The sequence below is a fragment of the Stigmatopora argus genome, chromosome 19, assembly GCF_051989625.1.
Source record: "Stigmatopora argus isolate UIUO_Sarg chromosome 19, RoL_Sarg_1.0, whole genome shotgun sequence".
Classification (NCBI taxonomy): Eukaryota; Metazoa; Chordata; class Actinopteri; order Syngnathiformes; family Syngnathidae; genus Stigmatopora; species Stigmatopora argus.
The window spans coordinates 3,698,876-3,721,925 of NC_135405.1; the positions used below are offsets into that span (position 1 = coordinate 3,698,876).

At 40.3% G+C, this 23,050-nt stretch overlaps 2 protein-coding genes across 7 annotated transcripts in view; one reads left to right on the forward strand and one right to left on the reverse strand.

Annotated features, from left to right (window-relative positions):
* Positions 1-3,518: 3,518 nt before the first annotated feature.
* On the reverse strand, positions 3,519-7,118 carry LOC144064685 (E3 ubiquitin-protein ligase TRIM35-like). Its single transcript, XM_077587389.1, has 2 exons — positions 7,077-7,118; positions 3,519-5,337 (listed from the first exon to the last, which is right to left on the reverse strand). Exon 2 carries the CDS (start codon positions 5,259-5,261, stop codon positions 4,107-4,109), a length of 1,155 nt encoding a protein of 384 aa, XP_077443515.1. The 5' UTR covers positions 5,262-5,337; positions 7,077-7,118; the 3' UTR covers positions 3,519-4,106.
* Positions 7,119-17,380: 10,262 nt separating this feature from the next.
* The window catches only part of tab2 (TGF-beta activated kinase 1 (MAP3K7) binding protein 2), a 37,490-nt gene continuing 31,820 nt past the window's right edge, over positions 17,381-23,050 (forward strand). For 4 of the 6 annotated variants that reach the window (XR_013296795.1, XR_013296794.1, XM_077587011.1 and 1 more), the window contains exon 1: positions 17,382-17,827. The gene's annotated coding sequence lies outside the window, so the exon portion shown is untranslated. Of the gene's footprint in view, positions 17,828-23,050 lie in introns of all 6 variants that reach the window. The other 2 variants (XM_077587010.1, XM_077587014.1) reach the window with 2 other exon arrangements.

The window sequence follows — 23,050 nt, forward strand, 5'->3', positions numbered from 1 at the left end:
AATCTTCTTTTCAGAATTGTTTCAACTCCCTTTTCCACCTTGAACTGTCACTTTAGGGTCACACAATTTTAATTGGATTTTAATCCGGAACTCAGCCAGTCCAAAACATTTATTATTATTTCAGAGTAAGTGGTAGCAAAGCACCACCAGAACATCACACACTTGGCATAATGTTTTAATAAAATGTTGTGCCATAGGGCCCCAGTTGGCTTTGTTCGCCCGGGGCTTGCGTGGGTTTTCTCCAGGTACTCGGATTTCCTCCAACATCCCAAAAACACGCAGGGTAGGCTAGTTGAGCACTCTAAATTGCCCCTAAGTATGAGTGTGAGCGTGAATGGTTGTCCCTCTCCTTGTGCCCTGTGATTGGCTGGCCACCAATTATGGGTGTCCCCTGCCTGGTGCCCGTAGTTGGCAATAAGCTCCAGGACCCCCCGTGACCCTTGTGAGGATAAGCGGTATGTTAAATGATTTAATGTTGTGCCATACTTATGCCAGATTTAACAGTTTCGAGGAAGTTATTTTTGATTTGTCAGTTGACAGTTTTTCTCAAATTCTTGAAGATTTTTTTTCTACAATGAATGTCATTTTTGACCAGTGTCTTATTTTATTGTAGTTATAAATTCTGACCTTCTTGAGCTAAGCCAGGCCCTTTTGTAACTTCTTGGATAAGTTATTGTTGAAGTAATTTCAGTTGGTCGACAAACCCTTGCGGATAATGGCTTTGACAGCGGTTCTCTGAAGCCCCAAAATTTTAGAAATGTTCGGTAGATTAAAGTGTCAATTGGGATTATTTTTTTCTTGGGTTGTCTTTCTGTGAAATGCAAATTGGTTTGATCTTTTTAATATGTAGTAAAATAAGAAATCAAGAAGGGGCAACAACCTTTACACAGCGCTGTAAAAAAAACTGGAGTGGGTTATACAAGTGCATTTAAGGTTTTTTTTCTGCTCCAATCAAGAACAATCCGCTCCTGTTAGACCACATTGTGTTAAAAGAGTGGACCCTATTTAGGGACGTGCACTATTTTTTTTTAGGAAGAGATGAGCCTCAAGACATTAAAATCAAGGAAACACTGACCTCAAGTCAAAAACGAGGAAACACTGACCTCAAGTCAAAAAGGAGGAAACACTGACACCAGGTGACTAAAAAAAGAGAATTGGACTTGTTTCTCTAACGTCACCTCCAAGGTGCATGCTGTAGAAAAGATGTTTTATTAACTACGTCTCCTGATTAATGGATATATCCTGTTGTTTTTTTGTGTGTGTGTGTGGGGGGGGGGGGGGTAAAAATATATTTATAAAAAACTTTCTTACTGGATCTGTATCTGCAAAGAGCTGGGTTCCTCTGAGTATTCAACACATTGGATCTTTTTAATTGCACTTTTATAGAGAAAACAAACCCACCTTGGACACGTAATGTCAGAAGAGATCAGAACCAAGAAAGTTTCCTCCTACTTTATTCAATGTGAGAATTGGAAGTAGCAAAGATTGAACACTTTAGTTGTCAATTCTTCCTCCCCCACGGAGAGTATTAATGAGAATGTACAGAATGTCAAGACAAATCCTATGCAAATATTGTCTAACTCGAGCTTTTCATCATGCTGATGTTATCTGTTTTTTTATGAATAAGGTGTATAATTTCACCACTACAAGAACTCTGCACTTGTCCTAAACAGTACACACGTACACTCCTTTTAAGTGCACTCTACATGAATTTGAATTATTGTAAAGAAATGCCTATGTGATCATATACAATCATATTTATTGTGTCCATCTATGAATAGATTTTTTTTGTAAACTTTCCTCTGCCTTAATACAGTAGCTATAGAAAGGGACCTGTCAGATTCCACATTTGTTACAACAGTAGTTACTGAGTATACAATAGAGCCAAGATCTAACACATTAAATTCCACAGCGTAATGTTGTTTTTTTGTTCATTCAAGAGGTGTGGACGGTGCCTTTTGTTACTCAGCTTGTATCCTCTTGCATAATTCCATACAATTCAATCTTTCCTTCTTGTTATCATGTAGCAGTTTACCATTTACTACCGTGACCGGATGATTCGCCTAAAGACGTTTCGCCGACGGACGTTTGACAATCATGCTTATTCCCGGGCTGACATGCCCGCCCAAGAGTGCTTATTCCAGGGCTGCCATTGACGGTAGACTAATAAATTGAGCGTGATGAGCGGCAAAGGGAAATGAATCATTGATTTTTACTATAATTTGGACAACGCCGGCGGCGGGCCGGATTAAAAATCCTAACGGGCCGTATATGGCCCGCGGGCCGAGGTTGAAAAACTTGTACACACACGATCCGGGGGAGGGGCGAGCGCGCAAATCCCGTTTCGGCGAAACCTCCATTCGGCCGAACGTTCATTCGGCCGAATGAACGTTCGGCGGAACGTCCATTCGGCGACCTGTCCGTCTGTCAAACGTCCGTCGGCGAAACGTTTTTAGGCGAATCATCCGAGTACCATTTACTACTTTACATGCAATGTGAACTGGATCATATTTGGAAAGACTACATAGACAACATACATTTTGTGGTAAATTCAAGTGTTTTTATTTTTCCTTGCTTTCAGGTTTAGGTAACAAACTGTAAATACCCAAGAACACACTTGTATAAATATGTCCCTTTTCAATTTTGATAGTATTTGCATGAGGTGCCTGCCCTTTTTTCCTGTACAAATTATGTGGAAATTATCGTGGTCCACTCTCTACGGTTTGTACAACTCCATTTGCAATGCGTTGGATGGATGTCAGACATTTAAAAGCATTGTTTGGCCAGTTTTCAATTTCTGCATGCTGAGATGTAAAATGTAAATGAATCTAGTCAGCAGAAATTTTTACCGGGGTGTGACCAGCCACTCTTCTACACTCACCAAAACAGGTTTTAAATATTGATATGGTCAATTATGTATCGTCTTTCCATAGCAATTCTCTCTATATATAACAGCAATAGCTCACTGCAGGAGGACAGCACATATTAGAACACATTTATTGCGCTGCTTTTGTGAATTTCTCCAGATTCCACTGTACAAATGACTGATAAATGAGAAAGAAAGTCATGTATATTTATTTTATATCCTCTATCGTGATTAAAGAAAAACATTTAAAGAAAAACATCTCTTAGGACTGGATACCTCTTATTTCTTAGCAACCGTTGAAATACTTTTTGATGCAATTCAGATGTTTATGTTTTGTTTATTTGTCATGCTTCAGAATGCAAATGGGCTTCACCTACTGATGGCCAATCATCCCTTCAGGAATTTCCAGGTAAAGACCGTAATTTCTGGTTCCTTCAATCACAGCAAGATGCACCAGGTCTTAATACATCTTGTTTGATTATGTTTTGTTTAGCTGGTTGTATAGTTATACACAAGTAATAAATGCAATGCAATGAGGAGTGGACTTAGAAAAATACAGTTTTGACATTTGAAAATTTTGGTTAGGTTAGGTTAGAACTTTATTTCATCCCGTATTTGGGAAATTTCTTGGTTGCAGTAGCAAGACAGACACAAGACATTGTAGACCTAGGTAAAACAAATTCAACAGATTGTTAGTGGAGGAATAAAGTAGATGACTAATGAGAAGTCTGAACATCATGAAAATATAAATTGACTCTGGCTTATTGATTTTCTGCCATTTTTTATTTTATTTACATATCAATATGTATGGGCGGCCCGGTGGAGATAGTGGTTAGAGCGTTGGCCTCACAGCTCTGAGGTCCTGGGTTCAAATCCAGGTCACGTCCATCTGTGTGGAGTTTGCATGTTCTACCCTGCGTGGGTTTTCTCCGGGTACTCCGGTTTCCTCCCACATTCCAAAAACATGCATGGTACGCTGATTGGACACTAAATTGCCCCTAGGTATGAGTGTGAGCGTGAATGGTTGTTTGTCTCCTTGTGCCCTGCGCGATTGGCTGGCTACCGATTCAGGGTGTCCCCCGCCTCTGGCCCGGAGTCAGCTGGGATAGGCTCCAGCACCCCCTGCGACCCTAATGGGGATAAAGCAGTACAGAAAATGAGATGAGATGAGATCAATGCATATGTAGGATATCAGAGTTCAATTCTTAGATAAAAACAAAAAACAGCATCTTCACTTACATCAAGCACTAATCCCCGGTAGAAGTTGTACTATTTTCAGAGGATTTATATCCGTTGTGTAAAAGTAAGGATAGGCTTTGGCGTTACCTGACAAATCTGGCCAATTGGAAGGATTCTGCTTTGTGCCTAATTCAGTGTTGGTGAGAGATTCATAAAATGAAACTGATCTTTCGTTAGTGTCCACGTGGACCCGGATTCTCTGCAGTTTTACGGGAGGATTCCAGGATCCATATGGGCCTTCAAAAATCAGGTATTTATCGTTGCAACATCCTATGAGCAATGTGTGCGTGCTCTCTTGCAAACAAGTGTCCCCCCATATTACACCAAGTACCCAGTGTGTGTTGCTCCCCAATTCAACATCCCACACATGTGTTCCTGTGGCCAAAGCCGAGCCGAGCACAGTACTCCACTTAAACCTCTCTGGATTCTTTGGACGCTGTTGTCCTTCTGTCAAACTCACACCAGTCAAATCTTCAGACAGACTGAGTTCTGGACGGGCTGTGTTTGGGTCGAGAATCACGGGATTAAATGGGGCAATCTCCTTCATTCTTTCCCACGTGGAGAACTTGAGGTTGCCCACGTGTTTGACTTCATCCAGTAGAACACCTCGAAGCTGATCTGACCTTATGGGCAACTCTTGGATTCTGCTCATGGTAGTCTGAAAGTTCTTCACGAAGGAAGCGTGGTGAGACGTCAGCTGCTCCTCTGTGCTTTTGATCACTTGTGAGAGAACGCCGATGTCTCTGCTGACAGCCTCAATCTTCTCCCTTATCGTCTTACTCTTTGTGCATTCTTCCTCCCTCACAGCAAACAACTTGAACTCTTGCTCAACCAACAGAAAGCATTTAAGCTCTTCAAAATCCTCCCTAATTTTGCTCTCAATACATTCCCTTTGGACCTTGATGTACGCCGCTTGTTCAATGCAGTTGTCTCTAACTTCAATCAAATTTTCCAGTCTTTTCCGTGCCAGTTGCAGGGATTCCTGGATTATTTTTCTGTCGCCCTGCGCAACTTTATCAAGCGGGCGAAACTTGTGGCCAGCGTGGATTTCGGACTTTTTGCAGATGAGGCACACAGACTCGTGGTGGTCTATACAGAAGAGTGTCAGTTTCTCGTTGTGCAAGATGCAAATTGCCTCATCAATTCTTTCAGCCATGGTCCTTGTGAAGATATTGTACAGCAGCGACTTCTGTTTATCCCACAAATACAGACAAGGGAACTTGGCTTTATTCCTGCAAAATGATGAAACAAAATTAGGTGATAGTGATTGATATTTTGTCAAATAGTATTCAAAAATAAATGATCAAGAATTGTACAGTGAATATACACAATGGTTGCCTCTGCATAGTTGAAACTTGTGGCGTAAGTGAAAGTAAGGATTCGGTTAAAATACACTGTCTGCAGTAATGAAACTAAACAGATGAGGGCGCTGCATGCGAAGAACCCTGATAACAACTCTGGCTTCCTAGCCAACAACAAATTGTGTGCATTTTCTGTTTTTTTTGTGGTAGTGTAGTTACATGTTTGATAAAAACATATTTTTTTGCAACATCAAGACTTACAAATATATATATAATATTTAACAAACGTTATTTTGAGATGTTTCAAATCTGATCAGATGATCGGATATCGGGCGCAATCAAGTCCTTTTTACAGGATGAGAATCGGGTAAAAAATATTGGCTTTTGAAAATGTGTTTATTTTCAAGCATTAATTCATTGGCTGCCAATGACAGTGATAGAGGTACAATCCATTTTGACTTGGAGCTCTGCAGGCCCCACAGTCAAGCTGAATTAGACGTCTATCGCCGTCAATGGCAGTGAAACATGATCACTCACTGCCAGCCTTTACAATTGATATGGATTTAATGTCTATAACTGTCTATAATAGAAATTATTTATTATTATTGTAACAACTTTTATCATTTCAAGTAGAAGGGCGAGATTCTCATCTCATTTTCTGAACCACTTTATCCTCACTAGGGTTGCAGGGGGTGCTGTAGTCCATTCCAGCTGACTTTGGGCCAGGGGTGGGGGACATCCTGAATTGGTGGCCAGCCAATCGCAGGGCACAAGGAGACAAACAACCATTCACGCTCACACTCATACCTAGGGGCAATGTAGAGTGTCCAATCAGCCTAGCATGCATGTCTTTCGAATGTGGGAGGAAACCGGCGTACCCGGAGAAAACCCACACAGGCCCAGGGAGAACATACAAACTCCAGTTTAACATCTTTACATTGAAACTCGCGAAAATTTTCCTTCATTTGCTCAACCGCTTATCCTCACAAGTATAGGCAGAAGGCGGGGGGCACCATGAATCAGTGTCCAACTAATCGCAGGGCACAAGGAGATGGACAACCCATTCATGCTCACACTCATATCTAGGGCCAATTTAGTGTTCAACCACCCTACCCTGCTTGTTTTGAGGGTGTGGTAGAAAACCCACAAAAGCCCTGGTAGAACGTGCAAACTCTACAGAGTGAGGACCGACCTGAGATCGAACCCTCGACCCCAAAACTGTGAGTCCAACGGGCTAACCACTCATTGGCCGCCCACTTGCGGGCATATGTTAAGAAAATCAATCAAAATAGCTCGCAACCTTATTTTGTGCTGCACAACTGCTTTGCAAAAAAAAATTCTAATAGACATACTATACGGCTTTAATGTTTGATGTTTAAAATATTGTTTTGTTGAATTGGCGAATTGCTATTTTTCCCTTTTGAATGCATTTCTTAGGTATTGGTTCGCGACTCGATATGCAAATATATGTGATGAGGATATCTCAAAACATTATACATATTCACTCTCCTCCCCAGTTTCAAAATAACATCTGCACCCCTGCTTGCCATCAAGTTTCTTAATTGCAGGCGTACACATCGATCAAATATCACATCTGGTCTTAAAGCAAACAAACATCCTACTGGATGGACGTTTAAAGTGATAAATGTCAGCGTTTGGGATCAATTTACCTGAGTCATTTTCAGTCCCAGTTCATTTTGTCAGTGTGAGAGCTAAGTAACTCTAAAGGATAGCTGTGGCCCGTTTAGTTTCCTTTATTACACTTTCTCATAGGCAACATAAGAATAACAAAGGATTGAAAGAAAACTTTGAAATTCATCACAGATGATTTTTTTTAAATTGATAGTTTTTGTTGTTGTTGTTTTTATTTTTTTTATTAATTTGGAATAAACATGGCAGCCCGCCGGCTTGAGTGGTTAGCATGTCGGCCTCACAGCTCTGGGGTTCTGGGTTCAAATCCAGGTCTGTCCACCTGTCTGGAGTTTGAATGTTGGGATCTCGTAACTTGGATCTTTTTCGTATCTCGAGGCACTCATTTGCAAATAAAAATGTCGTACCTGAAGGCATTCATAAGTAGAGGTATGACTGTAGTTTATAAAATCAGGTTTTATTTCATAGGTGCCAACCTCATTCCAGAAAGGGCCCCGAGGATGCAGGTTTTCATTCCAACCCGCCAAGACGACACCTGTTGACCAATCTGTTCTCTTAAGACTTTAATCAGTTGATTGCAGTCAGGTGCTGCTTCTTCCAGCAGACCTTCCCATTGGTCTGACTGTTTCAGTAGGGAGGAAGACCTGCACCTACACCCTCTTGGCCCTATCTGGAATCAGTTTGACACCTGTTTAGTTTATGATATATGCTCATGTTGGACCCTTCTGAGATTGTTCCCTGATCACAAATAGGCAGGAATTCTGGGGTGCATATTATATACATAGGCACAAAGAAAGGTAATAAATTTATATCCACTAACTTGGATATAAATACAATTTGTGAAAGCAAATAAGAAAAAATAATCAACTAAAGTAGTGTTGTAGTTTTCATCAAAATTGTTTTGTATTGGAATCACATCCTTTGTAGTTGTGACAATGATAACACAAGGTTTTGTATTAGAAACCACGCATATCTGATTTTTTTTATTGTTTTTTTTTACTGGGCTGGACTCTAACACTGGAATTGTGAATGTGAATAGTTGACTCTCTCTGCCTGGCTTACAACTGAATGGCTACGCCTCAACTCAGCTTGGATAGGCTCCAGCCCCCCACGGCACTCACAAAAATAAACGGTGTTGAAAATGGATCGATGAACCAGTGTTGGACTTAAACTTAATATACAGAACTAAAATAGTTCAGATGAAACTTGAGGGAATCCCCTGGAAAGTCATCAGCTGTTATCAATAGCAGGAAGCGTCTGTTTAAAGTTCAGAAAGTTCCCAAATAATAGAGATTTTCATATCCTTTGCACGTTTGAGATAAAAACTCCTCCTCACTGTTTTCCTTTTCAGTTCTGCTCTGCTCTAAATCATTTACCAAGTGAACTGCTTTAGTTGTGATGGGAAGAGGGTGGACTAATCCACCTCAAGTCATTTTGACCTTAAAGTTTAGATGAGTGTCTGGACTGATGCCATCATGCCACTCCATCCTGAGGTAGCTTCCAATCTTTTCTTAACTACAGCACTTCAAAACCCTTGATATTCCAGCTGCCTCATAAACAATGTTCCCTCTAAGCTGCATGCATGCGCAATTACGCACTACTCTCGTCTTCTCTGCGCATAGCAAATCATATGGAGCGCACAAAATACATTTTTTGTTTTGTTTTTTTTGTTTTTGTTTTTAGCTGTGAGGCCGACGCGCGAACCACTCATCCGCCGGGCCGCCCATTCATAGATATTAATCATTACATTTTATTATTACTAAATCATTTATGTGTAGTAAACATGCACCTGCTTATGGCAGGTGTGATACTGGTGTGTGCCCATAGCGAGCAATGATGATGTTGCTCACACTAGTACTCAGTGTGCTCAGGGAGGTTGTCTTTCTGCCCAGACAAACAAAAAAATAGAGGGAACATTGCTCATAAATGTTCTGCCTGTGACTGTGTAGGTTTTCTCCAGGTACTCCAGTTTCCTGTCACATCCCAAAAATGTATAGTAGGCTGGTTGAACACTCTAAAAGGCCCCTAAGGTATGATTATGAGCGTGAACGGTTGTTCGTCTCATTGTGCCTCCAGCACCCCGAAAACCCTTGTGAAAATAATCACTATGGAAAATGAATGAATTAAACAAAACAGGTAGTTGGTCTGAATTAGAGATGTTTGGAAAGGAGGAAGCCACCTGATCGTCTGTAGTGGTTCACTCACCTAACTTCAGTACAAGCAAGCATGGGATCGATTCCCGCACGGTGGCGGTATGATTATGATTAGTGTGAATGGTTGTCTATCTCTTTGTGTGCCTTGCGTCTGACTGGCGACCAGTCTAGGGTGTAGTCTGCCTTTCCCCTGAAGTCAGCTGGGACAGATAACAGGTATTGTACATATATACATTGTACATACAAATTGTACAGTCATATCTATACTTGCAAATGCCTCTAAGTACGCAATGTTCAGGTTAGGTAAACCCTTTTATATGCAAATGACCGTCCCAACATATGAAAACAAGATCAGAGTTACGAAATCTCCGGAAACGTGTAGCCATTATTTTATTTTGAAATTGTCCCGGTAACATTACGGCCTGCTTTGCATCCATTTGGAGCCTCCAACAACAACAACTCTTTTTGAATTAAATAAAAAGCGGGCCCTGTTATTCATTGAAAAACAGAAGTGGCATGCAGTTGACTGATATTGCAAGGCAAGTCACCTACCTACTGGCATGGCTACGCTATTGAAGCGAAGGACGCTTTAAAAGTGACGATTCCTTGGGATGGCCTCTCTGTAGTGAACGGCGAGATGGAGAGACTCTTTTGGAGTTCTATTTAATGGTAAGTTGTTTTGAATTCATAATTTGAAGTTGTTTGAATGTCTTTATGTGCATCTGTTTGTGTGGTAATGTTAGCTTCCTCCTTACTGTACTGTACTACTGCACACATTTTTGCATGCTTGTTATTTATCTTAATACATTAATAAATAATTTCTTATCATTTCTTTCAATTTTCTCTGTTTCTCACATCTTTCATACAAAAGTGGGACACTGATCATTTTTAAATAGTTCAATTGGTAATTTTTTTAGGACCGTGTAATGAATTACAGAATTCACATATAAAGTACTGCTCTACTTACGAAAAATCCAAGTTACGAAAAAAGTTCTGGAACCAATTAATTTCGTAAGTAAAGGTAGGGCTGTATTTCATTCATTCAAAATTTCGGATTAGGGTTAAAGTATAATCCCTAAACCCTGTAAAAGGCATTTTCCCACACCATGATCACATTTTTGTTTGTTTGTTTGTTTGTGCACCCCTGCTTATGCAACACTTGCTTGCACTTTCTGATTTAAGACAGAAAGAGTATCCCCCACTAAGTTTTTTTTTACTGTCCTGTACGAAAGTTGAGGTTGTTAATGCTTCATAACAGTACTCCAAGTGGCCAGTGGAGAGCCAGAAGAGTTTGTTCAAGTGGAAAATAATGACTGGAGACCCTCTACAAAGCTAAATCTAAACTGCTGACCCATGACAAGCCTTTCTCAGATCATGAGAAATGGGCCTCATTGCATGTTAAGAATGTGTAAGGCTGATTGACCTGCTTCAAAATGTCGATCATAGGAGTGTTCCCTATTGCGCCACCAAAGAACGACATAACTTTTTTTAAATGTCAAATTCTTCTGAAGCTGCCGTTACTAGTGCACTTTGTCCTCCTTCTAGGAGAACCAACTTTCACTCTCTTAATCTCTGTTTACACACAGTTTGTTATTTGTGCATACAGGATGCATGCGGTCAGATGAGAGACTAGAACAGGAACAGAACTTGATGTCTGTGAAACACAAATCGTAATGTCAGCCAATGAAAAGGGTGTATCTTTTCATCATTTTCTTTTCAAATTAATCAAATTAGGACATCACGTACATGTACAATGAAGAAAAATATCTCCAGACAGTTTGCACGCAAACCAAGATTAAGAGGCATTTGCCTCTGTTGCGGAACAGGAAGTCAGACAGATATACACTAAGGAAATGACACAGAAAATAATGCATTTAGTAGAACCCGTCTGAGTCTCCAAATGTCAGACAAATTTCATTTGCTGAGTCTTGAAAACTGCCTGTATATTCAAAAAGTGCTATATAGTGCTGCAATTTTTGGCAAGTAATGCAGTATAGTCCCTGATGTCGTTTACGCATTACCTAGAACAGGGGTGGCCAAGTCTCGTGACCGGACGTTTGGTCGCCCGGGTGAATATAATTTTGAGAGCTGGTTTCAACAGTAGATATTAAGATATTAAACTCTCTTGAATATAAATTTGAGAGCTGGTTTCAACAGTAAACTCTCTGTCATGTTGTCAAACGTCCGGCGACCAAACGTCCCGCGACCAAACGTCCGGGCGACCAAACGTCCGGGCGACCAAATGTCCGGCAACCAAACGTCCGGCGACCAAATGTCCGGCGACCAAACGTCCGGCGACCAAACGTCCGAGTACCGCCAAGTCTGGTCCTCGAAAGCAAGCTGTCCAGAAGCTTCATACCAGGTGTGTTGGTGGAGGGAGACATGGAAAACAGACAGGATAGGGGCTCTTGAGGACTGGAGTTGGCCACCACTGACCTAGAACAAGGGTGTCAAACTCGGGTTGGTTCGCGGGCCGCATTAATGTCAACTCAATTTCATGGGTGCCGGACCATTTTAGATATAATATTTAGATATTTTTTTCAAAATCCAATTAAAAGAACTGGATCAAAAGGCCTAAATATTCAGTTTTTTATAGATCTAAAACAATGTTTGAGCTGTATTTTTCTTAGTAAGAGAAAATGTCTTTTAAGAATTTGTTTTTCATTTCAAAGGAAACAAAATATATTTTTTAATCATGTTCAATAATAAACCAGAAAACAGACATATTTTTTATACTTATATATATTATATATATTTTTTTCATAACTTGAAGATTTCATAAGTAGAGGTGTACTTTATATGTAAATTCTCTAATTCGTTCCAAGGTTCTCACCCAACAACCAACTAGAGCCTTTAAAATTGGTCAAAGTGTCCCAATTTTGTATGAAAGATGTGAGGAAACACAAAAATGAGAAAAAATTATAAGGATATGATTTATGAATGTCTTAAAATAAATAAAGCATGTGAAAATGTGCCCTGCGCTACTGAAATATCTCCTTCCACGGCCGTTATATATGTAGTACCTGTGTTTGTCTGCCAGATGGCGGCAAGAGTCGGTTCTACCAGGGCCGAAAGCCGTCCACTTTGTAGTACATTTTAGACTTTTACGTGTGCCCTATTTGTGTTTGTGTGTGAAAATATGTGCCACGTTGCATTTGTACTGTTTTTAATCACTTAATAAGGGGAATTCAAAATAAAATAATGGATAAGGAAATGCATTTACTTTTTGGACGATTTCGTATCTTGGATCTTTTTCGTATTGTGAGTCACTCATTTGCATATAAAAAAAATGTAACCTGAAATTTTTGTACCTAGAGGTATGACTATACAGTGGTACCTTGAGATACAAGCTTAATCCGTCCCGGAACTGAGCTCGTATGACGAGATTCTCGTAACTCGAGCGGACGTTTTCCCTTGAAATGAATGGAAAACAAATTAATTCGTTCCAGCCCTCTGAAAAAACACCAAAAACAGGATATTGGATTGGAAAAAATGTTTTATTTCTTCTAATTCGCCATCTATTAACAAAGTAACACATAACTAGTGGTTTAATAGTAATAAAATGTGTTTAATCTAACTAAAATTGGGCAGATTTCGCCGACGGGAGACAGAGACGTTTGGGGGCGTGGGGCGGTGGGGTTCGTTTTTTTTCCACGACAACGCACTCGTAAACGGAACAAACACATTTAAATTAACTTGGATTAATATATACAGACACTCAAACATACGTTTAATGTAACTTTACACAAAACTGAATTCTAATTTTGTTGTAATCTTTTGTTACCTTCGTTTTCCGGGTTGGCGGTTTGCCACGCCTCCACCCTCACGTTCGCTATCGATGGACTGTTTGCTGTTGTATTGCCTTCAAAATATTCCCAAAATGATGCACACAAATGTCCTCACAATAGGATAACGCACAACCACTTGCCAACGAGAAATAGTCTTTAAAGAACGATTGCGGGAGCTTCTTTCCTTAGAAAGAATAACAGGAAATACAATAGTTGAGCTTACCCACGTATTGATTGTGGGTAATGAAGTTTTATTTTGAGAAAGGTTGCCATTGCCTATGGGTGTTGTGTGCACGAGTGTACTTCATTACCCATAAAGCCCTCTTTTTGCCCACGCATGCGCGTTGTGCGTTTCCTGGTCTTAGGAGAAACTCGTCTGAATTAATCGTGTCGTGCTCGTAGATATTGTTATACACGAAAGATATGCAAAAAAGACCTGGCTTGGTCGCATCACGAAATTTTGATCGCATGACGGGCGAATTATTCGATCGAAATTTCCGCCGTAAGACGATAATTTTGTATGACGAGCGGTCGTATGACGAGGTACCACTGTATATATATACATTTTTATGAACTTAAATTATTATTATTATTATTTTTAACTTCACTGCTGAGTCCTAGTAGCAAGTGGAGGACAGGGGAGTTGCTTCCGCTTGCGAGTTTCAGCATGGATTTTCACATTTTTATGAACTTACAACAAAATAAAAAAATAAAAATTCCCCCAGAAAAAAACGCATGATGTAGTGAAGCCGCGAAAGTTGAAGCCGCGATATTCGAGTGATTACTTTATATACTAACAACGTCCCCAGTTCTATCACAGGAACGGATTGGGCCCAGTCACATCACTAAGACTTGGAATCCTTAATATATACAGTAGTGAATCGTGACCCCATCCGTTTTTTGCTGGCAGAGCGAGTGTGTTAAATTACTGTGCAAAAGAGTTCATTGTCATTGTGGATAAGAGACTATTTATTCTGTGTTGTAAGCTTTTGATTCACACTGAAGGGGATTTCACTTCCGTAGGCTTCAAACCGCTGAGTCAAAGGGTCATGGTGTGTGCTAGATATCAGCGATGTGTGTGAGTGTTTGTGAGTCACTGCACTGCGGCGACACTCGAGACGCCATATGTTTCCATGCACTTCACAGAGGAACAAATGTGCCATCATTTTACTGGAGCTCTCACAAGCGTCGGTTGTTTCACTCACTTAGGCCATGTGAGAATGAAAGGGACTGGCAGGAGACGTGGTAAACATAAATAATTGTCCGAGGATACTGAGAAGGGACACCTGTCCATGGTATCCACGCCGTCTAAAAGAATTTGTTTGAAAAGTGATCCTATTATTTTTTTCCTGTCAGCGGTTGGCAGAGCAAGTCATGTGATTTGTTAGGCACTGGCTGTTCTTCCTACGATCCACTAGTTCCAACGCAGCATCTGCATAAGCGATGGCAACATTTACTGATACGCAACCTTATGTGTAGTTAGTGCCTAGAAGGCAGGATTAGTAAGTAGCCTTTACAATTCAATTAAAACACTCTAATCCCAATTTCATGGCGGAAAGACCTTCTATTAATGATTACCATATTTTCTTGCTTATTAGCCGCCTCTGCGTATAAGCCTCACCCTTAAAATTGTTGAATTTTACAATTTCTCTCGATAAGACGCCCCCTGATTCACAATTTTCCCCTCCATATTCATCATTTTAATAGGGAGTAAAAATGTGTTACTTTCAAGGGAAAATCTTAAGAAAAATTATTGCATGTGGTATTTCTGAGATACTGTATGAATCGAAAAGATTGTCTGTTGGATTGCACATTCCGAAAGGGTATTGCCTGCACGTGGATGAATTCAACAAGGAAGTCACGTGAGCAGTACAACCAGGACGTGTGTCTGTAGTAGTCTAGTTTGTCATCCCTAGGTAAGATGGCGGCGCCCTGAGCGAGCAATGGAAGGCAAAAGTGTGTTTTTATTAGGTTTTAAGCAAGATACGGTTTAATTTTTTTCCCTAAATTTCATTCATAGACGTCAAAATAAATTTTGTTGTTCAGGGCGGCCCGGCGGATGAGTGGTTAGCGCGTCGGCCTAACGGTGGGGGTCCTGGGTTTAAACCCAGGTCGGTCCACCTGTGTGGAGTTAGCATGTTCTCCCTCGGACTGGGATTTCTCCAGTACCATATTTTCTCACATATTAGCCGCTTCAGCGTTTAAGCCACAGCCATAAATTGTAGAATTTTACAATTTCTCTCGACAAGACGCCCCCTCGGCCCGGTGGAGCGAGTGGTTATTGCGCCGGCCTCACAGTTCTGGGGTCCTGGGTTCAAATCCAGGTCACATCCATCTGTGGAGTTTGCATGTTCTTCCCGGGCCTGCGTGGGTTTCCTCTGGGTACTCCGCTTTCCTCCCACATTCCAAAGACATGCATGGTAGGCTGATTGGACACTAAATTGCCCCTTGGTATGAGTGTGAGCGTGAATGGCTGTTTGTCTCCTTGTGCCCTGCGATTGGCTGGCCACCAATTCAGCGTGTCCCTCGCCTCTGGCCCGAAGTCACCTGGGATAGGCTCCAGCACCCCCCGCGACCCTAATGAGTCAATAAAGTGGTTCAGAAAATGAGATGAGATGAATTGAATGCTTTTATTATCATTTCTATACTTTTTTATTGTCATTAAACAAGTAAAAGCGGGTTAGAAAATAAATGAATGGACATTATTCATTTGATAAAATATAATTTGTATGAATAACTGTTATATATTATCACAGATAAGTCTCTTGACAATAAAAGTGTTTCACAAATGCCCATCTATAACAAGCTGAAAAGTTTTTAAATTCAAGCAACCTTTATTGCACGGATACAATAAATCTCTTAACGTTGACGGGTGCGCTTTATTGACATTATTCAGCATCAGAAAAGTTAGTGCAGGGGTAGGGAACCTATGGCTCGGGAGCCATATGTGGCTCTTTCCATGGGTACATATGGCTCTCCACTAACCTGCGAGGTAAAATATGGAAATCATTGGTGAGAGAGCTGAGTCCCGAACGCACTAACAAGAGCGTCACTGCGGCGTCGACACTACCTGTACCCCTATTTTAATCATAATTTTGTTTTTTATTACTCTTCTGCATGCATGATATCATTGATACTGATTTTGTAAGCCACCACATAACAATGTTGTCAAAAGAAATCGGAGACTTTTTGTATGTTAAAAGCAGTGGTGTGCCGTCAGGGCCTTCCAGGCCTTCTCTGCTGGTCTAAGAAATATCTGAATCACAGACTGATGTTAATTATATTTTTGACCATGAATACTTATTAAATAATTCCAAATTGCCTGTTAGCTTCCTTTCATTGCTTTCCCCCTGGTTGCACTGCTTCCAGATGTGTGTTTTCATATTGAAGCATTTAACCAATCACATTTCAGCCATTATTTGTTGCGAGGGTCAGAAATGTGCCTCAAGGCCTTCACAATCAGTTCTGCAGGCTCTGCTGCATTAAACAAGCGTCGATAAGACTGTTGCTTTAACCAATCAGATTTCAAGTTGGTGACACCAAGGTCTTCTCGCAGACGTAGGGATACGTCATTGCCTTCTCGCAGGCGTATGGATACGTCATCGCTTTCACCAACTATGATTGGCTAGTGATAGAGTGGACTAGCCAGAGCTACCAAACTGTATTTGGAGCAAGCTGCACAAGCATATATATTGTTGTGTTGATTTAATAGCGGTTTCGTCAACCCGCAATGGCTGAAGGAGAAGAAATTGATTTGTTTGCAGATTTACTGTTAAAGCCATTTTCAAGACGGACTTTTCAAGAAAAAAAGCTGGACATCATTAAGAAAGGTTGGACAACTCCAAAGCAAGCAAGCCTGTCACAAACATTTTCAGCACTAAATCGAATAAAAACGTATGCCAGAAATACGATAGGACAGGCTTGACTTTCAGCATTAGCGTCGATGGCGATAGAAAAGAAGGAAGAAAGAAAGGAGGATGGATATTAGGTACAGTTAAAATGATTTTTGGTGAGTAAAATATGGCTATATTCCTAAATAATATTTCATTTGTATGAGGTTATTATTGATGATTTTTTATGTGTCGCAGCTGTAGCTGCAGTAGAGCTTTTATAGCCATAAAATAGTTTAAAATAGTTTTTGAGGGTTGGATTGATATCGATAGCTGAAGGCGTCACTAGAAAATTCACGGACCGCCACTGGTTAAAAGTGATAAAATGACAACAAAAAAAAATACACTATCATATACTATTTTTACTTTTCAATTCCCAGAATGGCTCTCAAGAAATAACATTAGAAAATATGAATTGTTTATGTCTCTCTCTGTCAAAAAGGTTCCCGACCCCTGAATTAGTGGATCAGAGTCAATGTCTCCTCCCACAATGAGCACAACTTTTGGAAAGTGGAGGAGAAAAAACAAGTCGCCCTCTCGCGATAGTACCTTGCTTATACAGCCGCCATATTGTGTGACAGTATTTTGATTCGTATCTGCTGGAAGTGAGGAAAAAGAGAAAAGTAAAGGGCTGTCGAAGGGAGGGGGGGCTGAGAAAGAAGAGCTGTCAAAAAGGTATTCCCGAGTCTGTCTAAAAGCGGAGGCCTGAGGCTCGTTATGCCTCCCCTGGGCGTTATTTCGAGGGCACATTAAGGCCCCGGGGCCTCGGTGCAAACTTAGCTTTTCGTCTGCCTGATACTAGTTGGACTTTTCCTCGGCTTCTTCCTTTGGCAGCTTCGTGGCCCGCTGGAGCTCCGGCGTTTTGGGGGTGTCGAAGGCGGCGTTTGGGGGTGTCGAAGGCGGCACAAGGAGCGGCAACGAGCGGTGAAGAGGAAACTAAGTAAGTAGGGCACAACAACTTATTACACCACTCTAGTATTTACAGTAATAATGATATTAATTGGAGTGAAATTAACTCATACACTCAGCATTTTTCGCCGTGAAGCCTTCCTCGTTTTCTGTCTAGATAAAACCCAGAAAAGTGAGAAAACTTTTGGAGGTGTCGAAAATGCGGTACCACTTTTAAGCATTTGGCTAGATGCGTTAGCTAAGTAACTTTTTGGGTGAGTGGCTTTCAACCAGACAGTCCAAAATTCTCTCCATCTTTTGAAATGTTAAGACTTAAATACAAATTGCCACGCTTTCCGAGGATCCATGTTGGAATACTTTTTCCATCGAGCTCAGTCGAGCCTTCTGAATGGATGGAAAGGTTAAAACTATTAATTCGTTGCAGCACCAAGTAACCGATATTTAAAAAAAGCCCTAAAACGAAGCAACTCCCTTTTTAATTTATTAGTATTTATTCACTATTACATTACGTTCTGCTGTCTTGAGCAGCAGATCACCTGTTGTTTGCCCACTACTGTATGATGTTTGTCACATGTGAATTACTCGCCACTGCAATGCAAGAGACAATGCAATGAGATTTAAACGCTGTGTTTAAACTACACACTTGTTGCACTTCCTGTGCAAACAAGAATAGGGGCTGTTGTTTTTTATGCAGATTTGTCTGTGTTTTTGTCAAATGTCAATTTCGCATACACAGCCCCCTTCAGAAAATAGTGCAAAAAGTGCCATCTGGGAGTGTGCTTTTTCTTCAGAAAGATTATTTTTTCCTCAGCTCATTTTATGAACCGCTTTATCCTCACTAGGGTTACGGGGGGTGCTGGAGCATATCCCAGCTGACTTCAGGCCAGAGGTGTGGGAAAACACCCTCAATTGGGGGCTAGACAATTGCAGGGCACAAGGAGACAAACAACCATTCACGCTCACTCGCAATTTAGTGTCCAATCAGCCTACCATGCATGTCTTTTGAATGTGGTAAGAAACTGGAGTACCCGTAGAAAACCCACACAGGCCCAGGGAAAATATGCAAACTCCGCACAGGTGGACTGACCTGGGCTAACCAGTCACCCGCCGGGCCGCCCATGATTTTTTTTAATGCAGAAATATATGAATAAAACCCAGCATCGACAGGATGTGGCCACCTGACATGGTGTCAATATTGCGACTATTTTAGAAATCCCGTAGAAAACCCACACAGGCCCAGGGAGAACATCCAAACTCCTCACAGGTGGACCAACCTGGGCTAACCACTCACCCGCCGGGCCACCCATGATTTTTTTTAAATGCAGAAATATATGAATAAAACCCAGTATCGCCAGGATGTGGCCACCCGACATGGGGGCATTCTGTCAATACTGCGACTATTTTAGCCATTCAAATAAGAATATCTCAAATTGCCCACACCTCAATGTGGCTTTTGAGGTCCTTAACCTTTTTTGCTGTTTTTCTAAAATACTTTTTATTTTGTTTCTAAATACCATGGAGAAATGTTAACCGCGCCATGGGAATCTTGGTAAAAAAAATTGTAAGGACGTCATCTATATGAACCGAGGGCTAATTTCCATCTTTAGTCCCTTGTCTAGGTTGAAGATAAACAATCCTCCAATGCTAACCTCGCTAAAAACGTCTGGAACAAGCGCCCAAATCGCATCAGCGCTCCGTTCTTTTTGGTGGTCGGGTGGTGTAATTGTATTTTAAACTGATTGAATTTTCATCAAAGGTTTTTATTATCGTTGTTGGGAAGAAATTTTTTGATGATAATTATCGTTATCGTTCATTTCAAGATCGGGACCAGGAACGGAATCGGGATATTTATTACTGTGCATGCACAGAATTCTGGGTCACTTCTGCTCACTACTGTAACATTGATATATAAGGCCTGGAGAAGTACATTATTTGATGGGGAGTAGTTCAAACAATTTCGACAAGGTAGATTGCACTGTGTAATTGTATCTTAGTGTCATTAGAAACACTGAAAATTTCGACAGAGAATATAAATACGACAGTGGTTGGACGCAAATTTCTCAGCGTTTTATCAGATTTGGCTAAAGGATATTTATCAATTCTTTACCAAATATACACAAATTGTATCAAATTTCCAAAAGCGATCGTTGGATTTTTTTTAGCCCTAGGGTATCTAATAATCGAAAAAATAAAATAAAAAATTAAATAAAGTTTGACCCTAATGAGGATAAGCGGTTCAGAAAACGAATGAATGAATGATTGAAAGTCAATCCTGTAAATAACAAAATAATCATTGTAATAATTTAGCCCATAATAATACAGGACCAGTCTCTGTTTCTTAAAAAAAATCTATTTCGCTTTTTTAAAAATATTAACTATTATTTTAAAATGATCTATTTTTTATAAACATTGTATATGCCTTCATTAGTCTAAAAACAAGCCGCCTCGTGGTGTAGAGGTTCACTCGCCTGACTTTGGTGCAGGCAGGGGTGGGCTCAATTCCCGCTGGTGGCGGTATGATTGGGAGTGCGGATGGTTGTTTGTCTCTTTGTGTGCCCTACGGCTGACTGACGACCAGTCTAGGGTGTAATCTACCTTTCGCCCCGGGTTAGATTCCTGCAACCCCCGCAACCCTTTCGAGGACGCGTGGTATTGAAGATGAATGAAAGAATAGTCTAAATACAATGTTGTGTTTATAGAGTAAAAAAAGCAGTGGAATTGACCCATTTCTTCTCGGGCATCAGTCAACGAAATTACTGTCATAACTTCCCTTCATGCTAACATGGAAATGTGCATTGGAAAATATGTTGTTGGGGGAGTACTTTGTATTTTAGTATGCCAGCTAATAATGATTCATTCATTTTCTGTACTGCTTATTCTCACAAGAACTGTGATAATTTTGGACACTATAACAATCATGAATTATTGAATTGAATTTTGTGAATTGAATGTCTTTATTATTATCAATACCATTTAGTTCATATTGATATAAACAAGCTAAGTGGACTGTTTCTTTTTATTTTTTCCACTACTTTAGAGGTTGATTGGCTCCCTTGATGACTACTTTGGCCATTGGAATTTATTTAAAAAGCTGAACAACTGTCATCTTACACGCACATTCAGCTTCCGCTTTGTTTTCATGGCTTTAACTGTAATCATTCATTGGCAACTTGGGCCTGCAGTGACACAGTGCACTTCCTGCCCAATGCACCTCTGTGGACAACAGTATATAGGTGTGCAAGCCTTAACTGAGACCATCTGGGTCTTTTGCTTGGCTAACTGTTTGATGGAAGAACTGGTCTGTTTGTTACTCTTTCAGAAACTCAACAATATTGCTTGAAACCTTCAATTTCTGTGTTACCTATTGGGCAGTATTACATAAAGGAATGCGAGTAATGCTAATGTGTTCCAATTTCTCCAGTTCTTCTGAAAACATGTTTCAAGAAAAATGTAAGGATGTTTGGTCAAGAATGAGCCACACTTGTGTTTATAAAATCGTGGATGATACTTCGACCAACTTTAAATCTGCTTCTTATAAACATGACTGAATATTTCCTCCTAATAAGTTCCCTTCATCTTTTAATTGTTAAAATTAGCAACGTAACAAAGGGCGGGGAGGTTTGCTTATGTAACTATACATTAACAATTCTAGTGCTCACATTGCTCTCCTGAGATAGTTTGAAATCGACTTTAAGAAACCTTCACAATTTCATTCAATCTTATTATTTAGATAATCGAAGTTTGTCCAGCAGCCAAAGAACCGATTTACTGTTTTAATATAAATGGAAGGTGTTTGTAAAATGCCGATAGGGAAGGCTGAAAAAGTCACTGACTTTGTTCTTTTTGGTGAGGACACTAACTAAAATGGCTACTCCTCAGCAATTCGTGGGTGAACCAGAATGAAACTTTGTTGGGGTATTCTTGGAATCTATATTAGGGATAATTAAGCATTGATTCTTGAAGCCAGATTTTTATTTTATTCCTTTTCTCATGATTAATTAATTGTGAAGGTTTTATGTATTACTCCAGGTATCCAAAAATGGCAGTATTGCGTCACATCTTGTTTGGGTACCGTGTGGTTGTATTTCATTTGAACTTGTATTACTAAAAATTTCTCTTGCACAAAAACTAAGCATCTCCGCATGTCCTCGTTGAAGTTTTAGCTATTTGTCTAATAAAACATTGCATGTTCAGAGAGGTCAGAATAGACATACTCAGGGTTCTACATTAACCTTTTAAGCCACCTGCCAATGGACAGGTAATCTTACCTGTTCGAGGTGGCAATCCACCTGCCCTAATCCGTGTTATATAATCCTTATGAAGCGTGATTTATGGGTGTGTGTGTGTGTGTTTATGTTAAGATTCTCTCGCTATGTTTGTCCAAATTGGAACGTAGAGTTGACATTTTTTATGGGTGCCAGAAACGGCTGTCAGATCCTAATAGACGAGTAATTGAATTTCTTCACCTTCTCTAAGTGTGTAAACTCAACTTTTATTTGTTAAAGCTGAAAGCAGAGTTGATGTATGAATTGTTGTTTTTTCATGATGTGCCCTAAACGCACCGCGTGCCTGATTGGTCGGAACGTCGGACACCTTTCCACGTCATTTATAAACGTCATTTTCGGAAGAATTTCCACCAGCAAGTTCCTAGGTGCTCCCCGAAACACTTTTTTTTCCCTGTTGTGACGGGAGTTATAAAACATCCACCCATCCATAAATCACGCTTTATCTGTTCTATAATCCTTGTAAAGCGTAATATATGGATGGATGGATGTGTTTGTGTGTGTGTGCACCTGGAAACCACACTGGAGTGCTTTTTCTTAGTCATTTCCGCTTGAAGTTGCATGAACTACGCAACAGCACCTCTATTGTGAGTTTTTATTTTCGTCATATTTTCACTTTGGTTTACAATGTTTTACCAAAAATAAAACCAAAATATTGCTTAAATAGGTAAAATTCTTCAGCTATATAATACATTCCTTTTTTGCATACTTTACACACGTTTGCACCGTCACTTTTCACCATCTCATTTTCTGAACCGCTTTTATCCTCATTAGGGTCATGGGGGCGTGCTGGAGCCTATCCTATGTATGTTAAGGTTCTCTCGCTACGTTTGTCCAAACCGTGCAACGTAGAGAGTGGAATTTTTTTTATGCTGGCCAGAAACGGCTGTCGGATCCTAATATACAAGTGACTGAATTTCTTCACCTTCTCTAAGTGTGTAAACTCAATCTTTTATTTGTTAAACACCCAT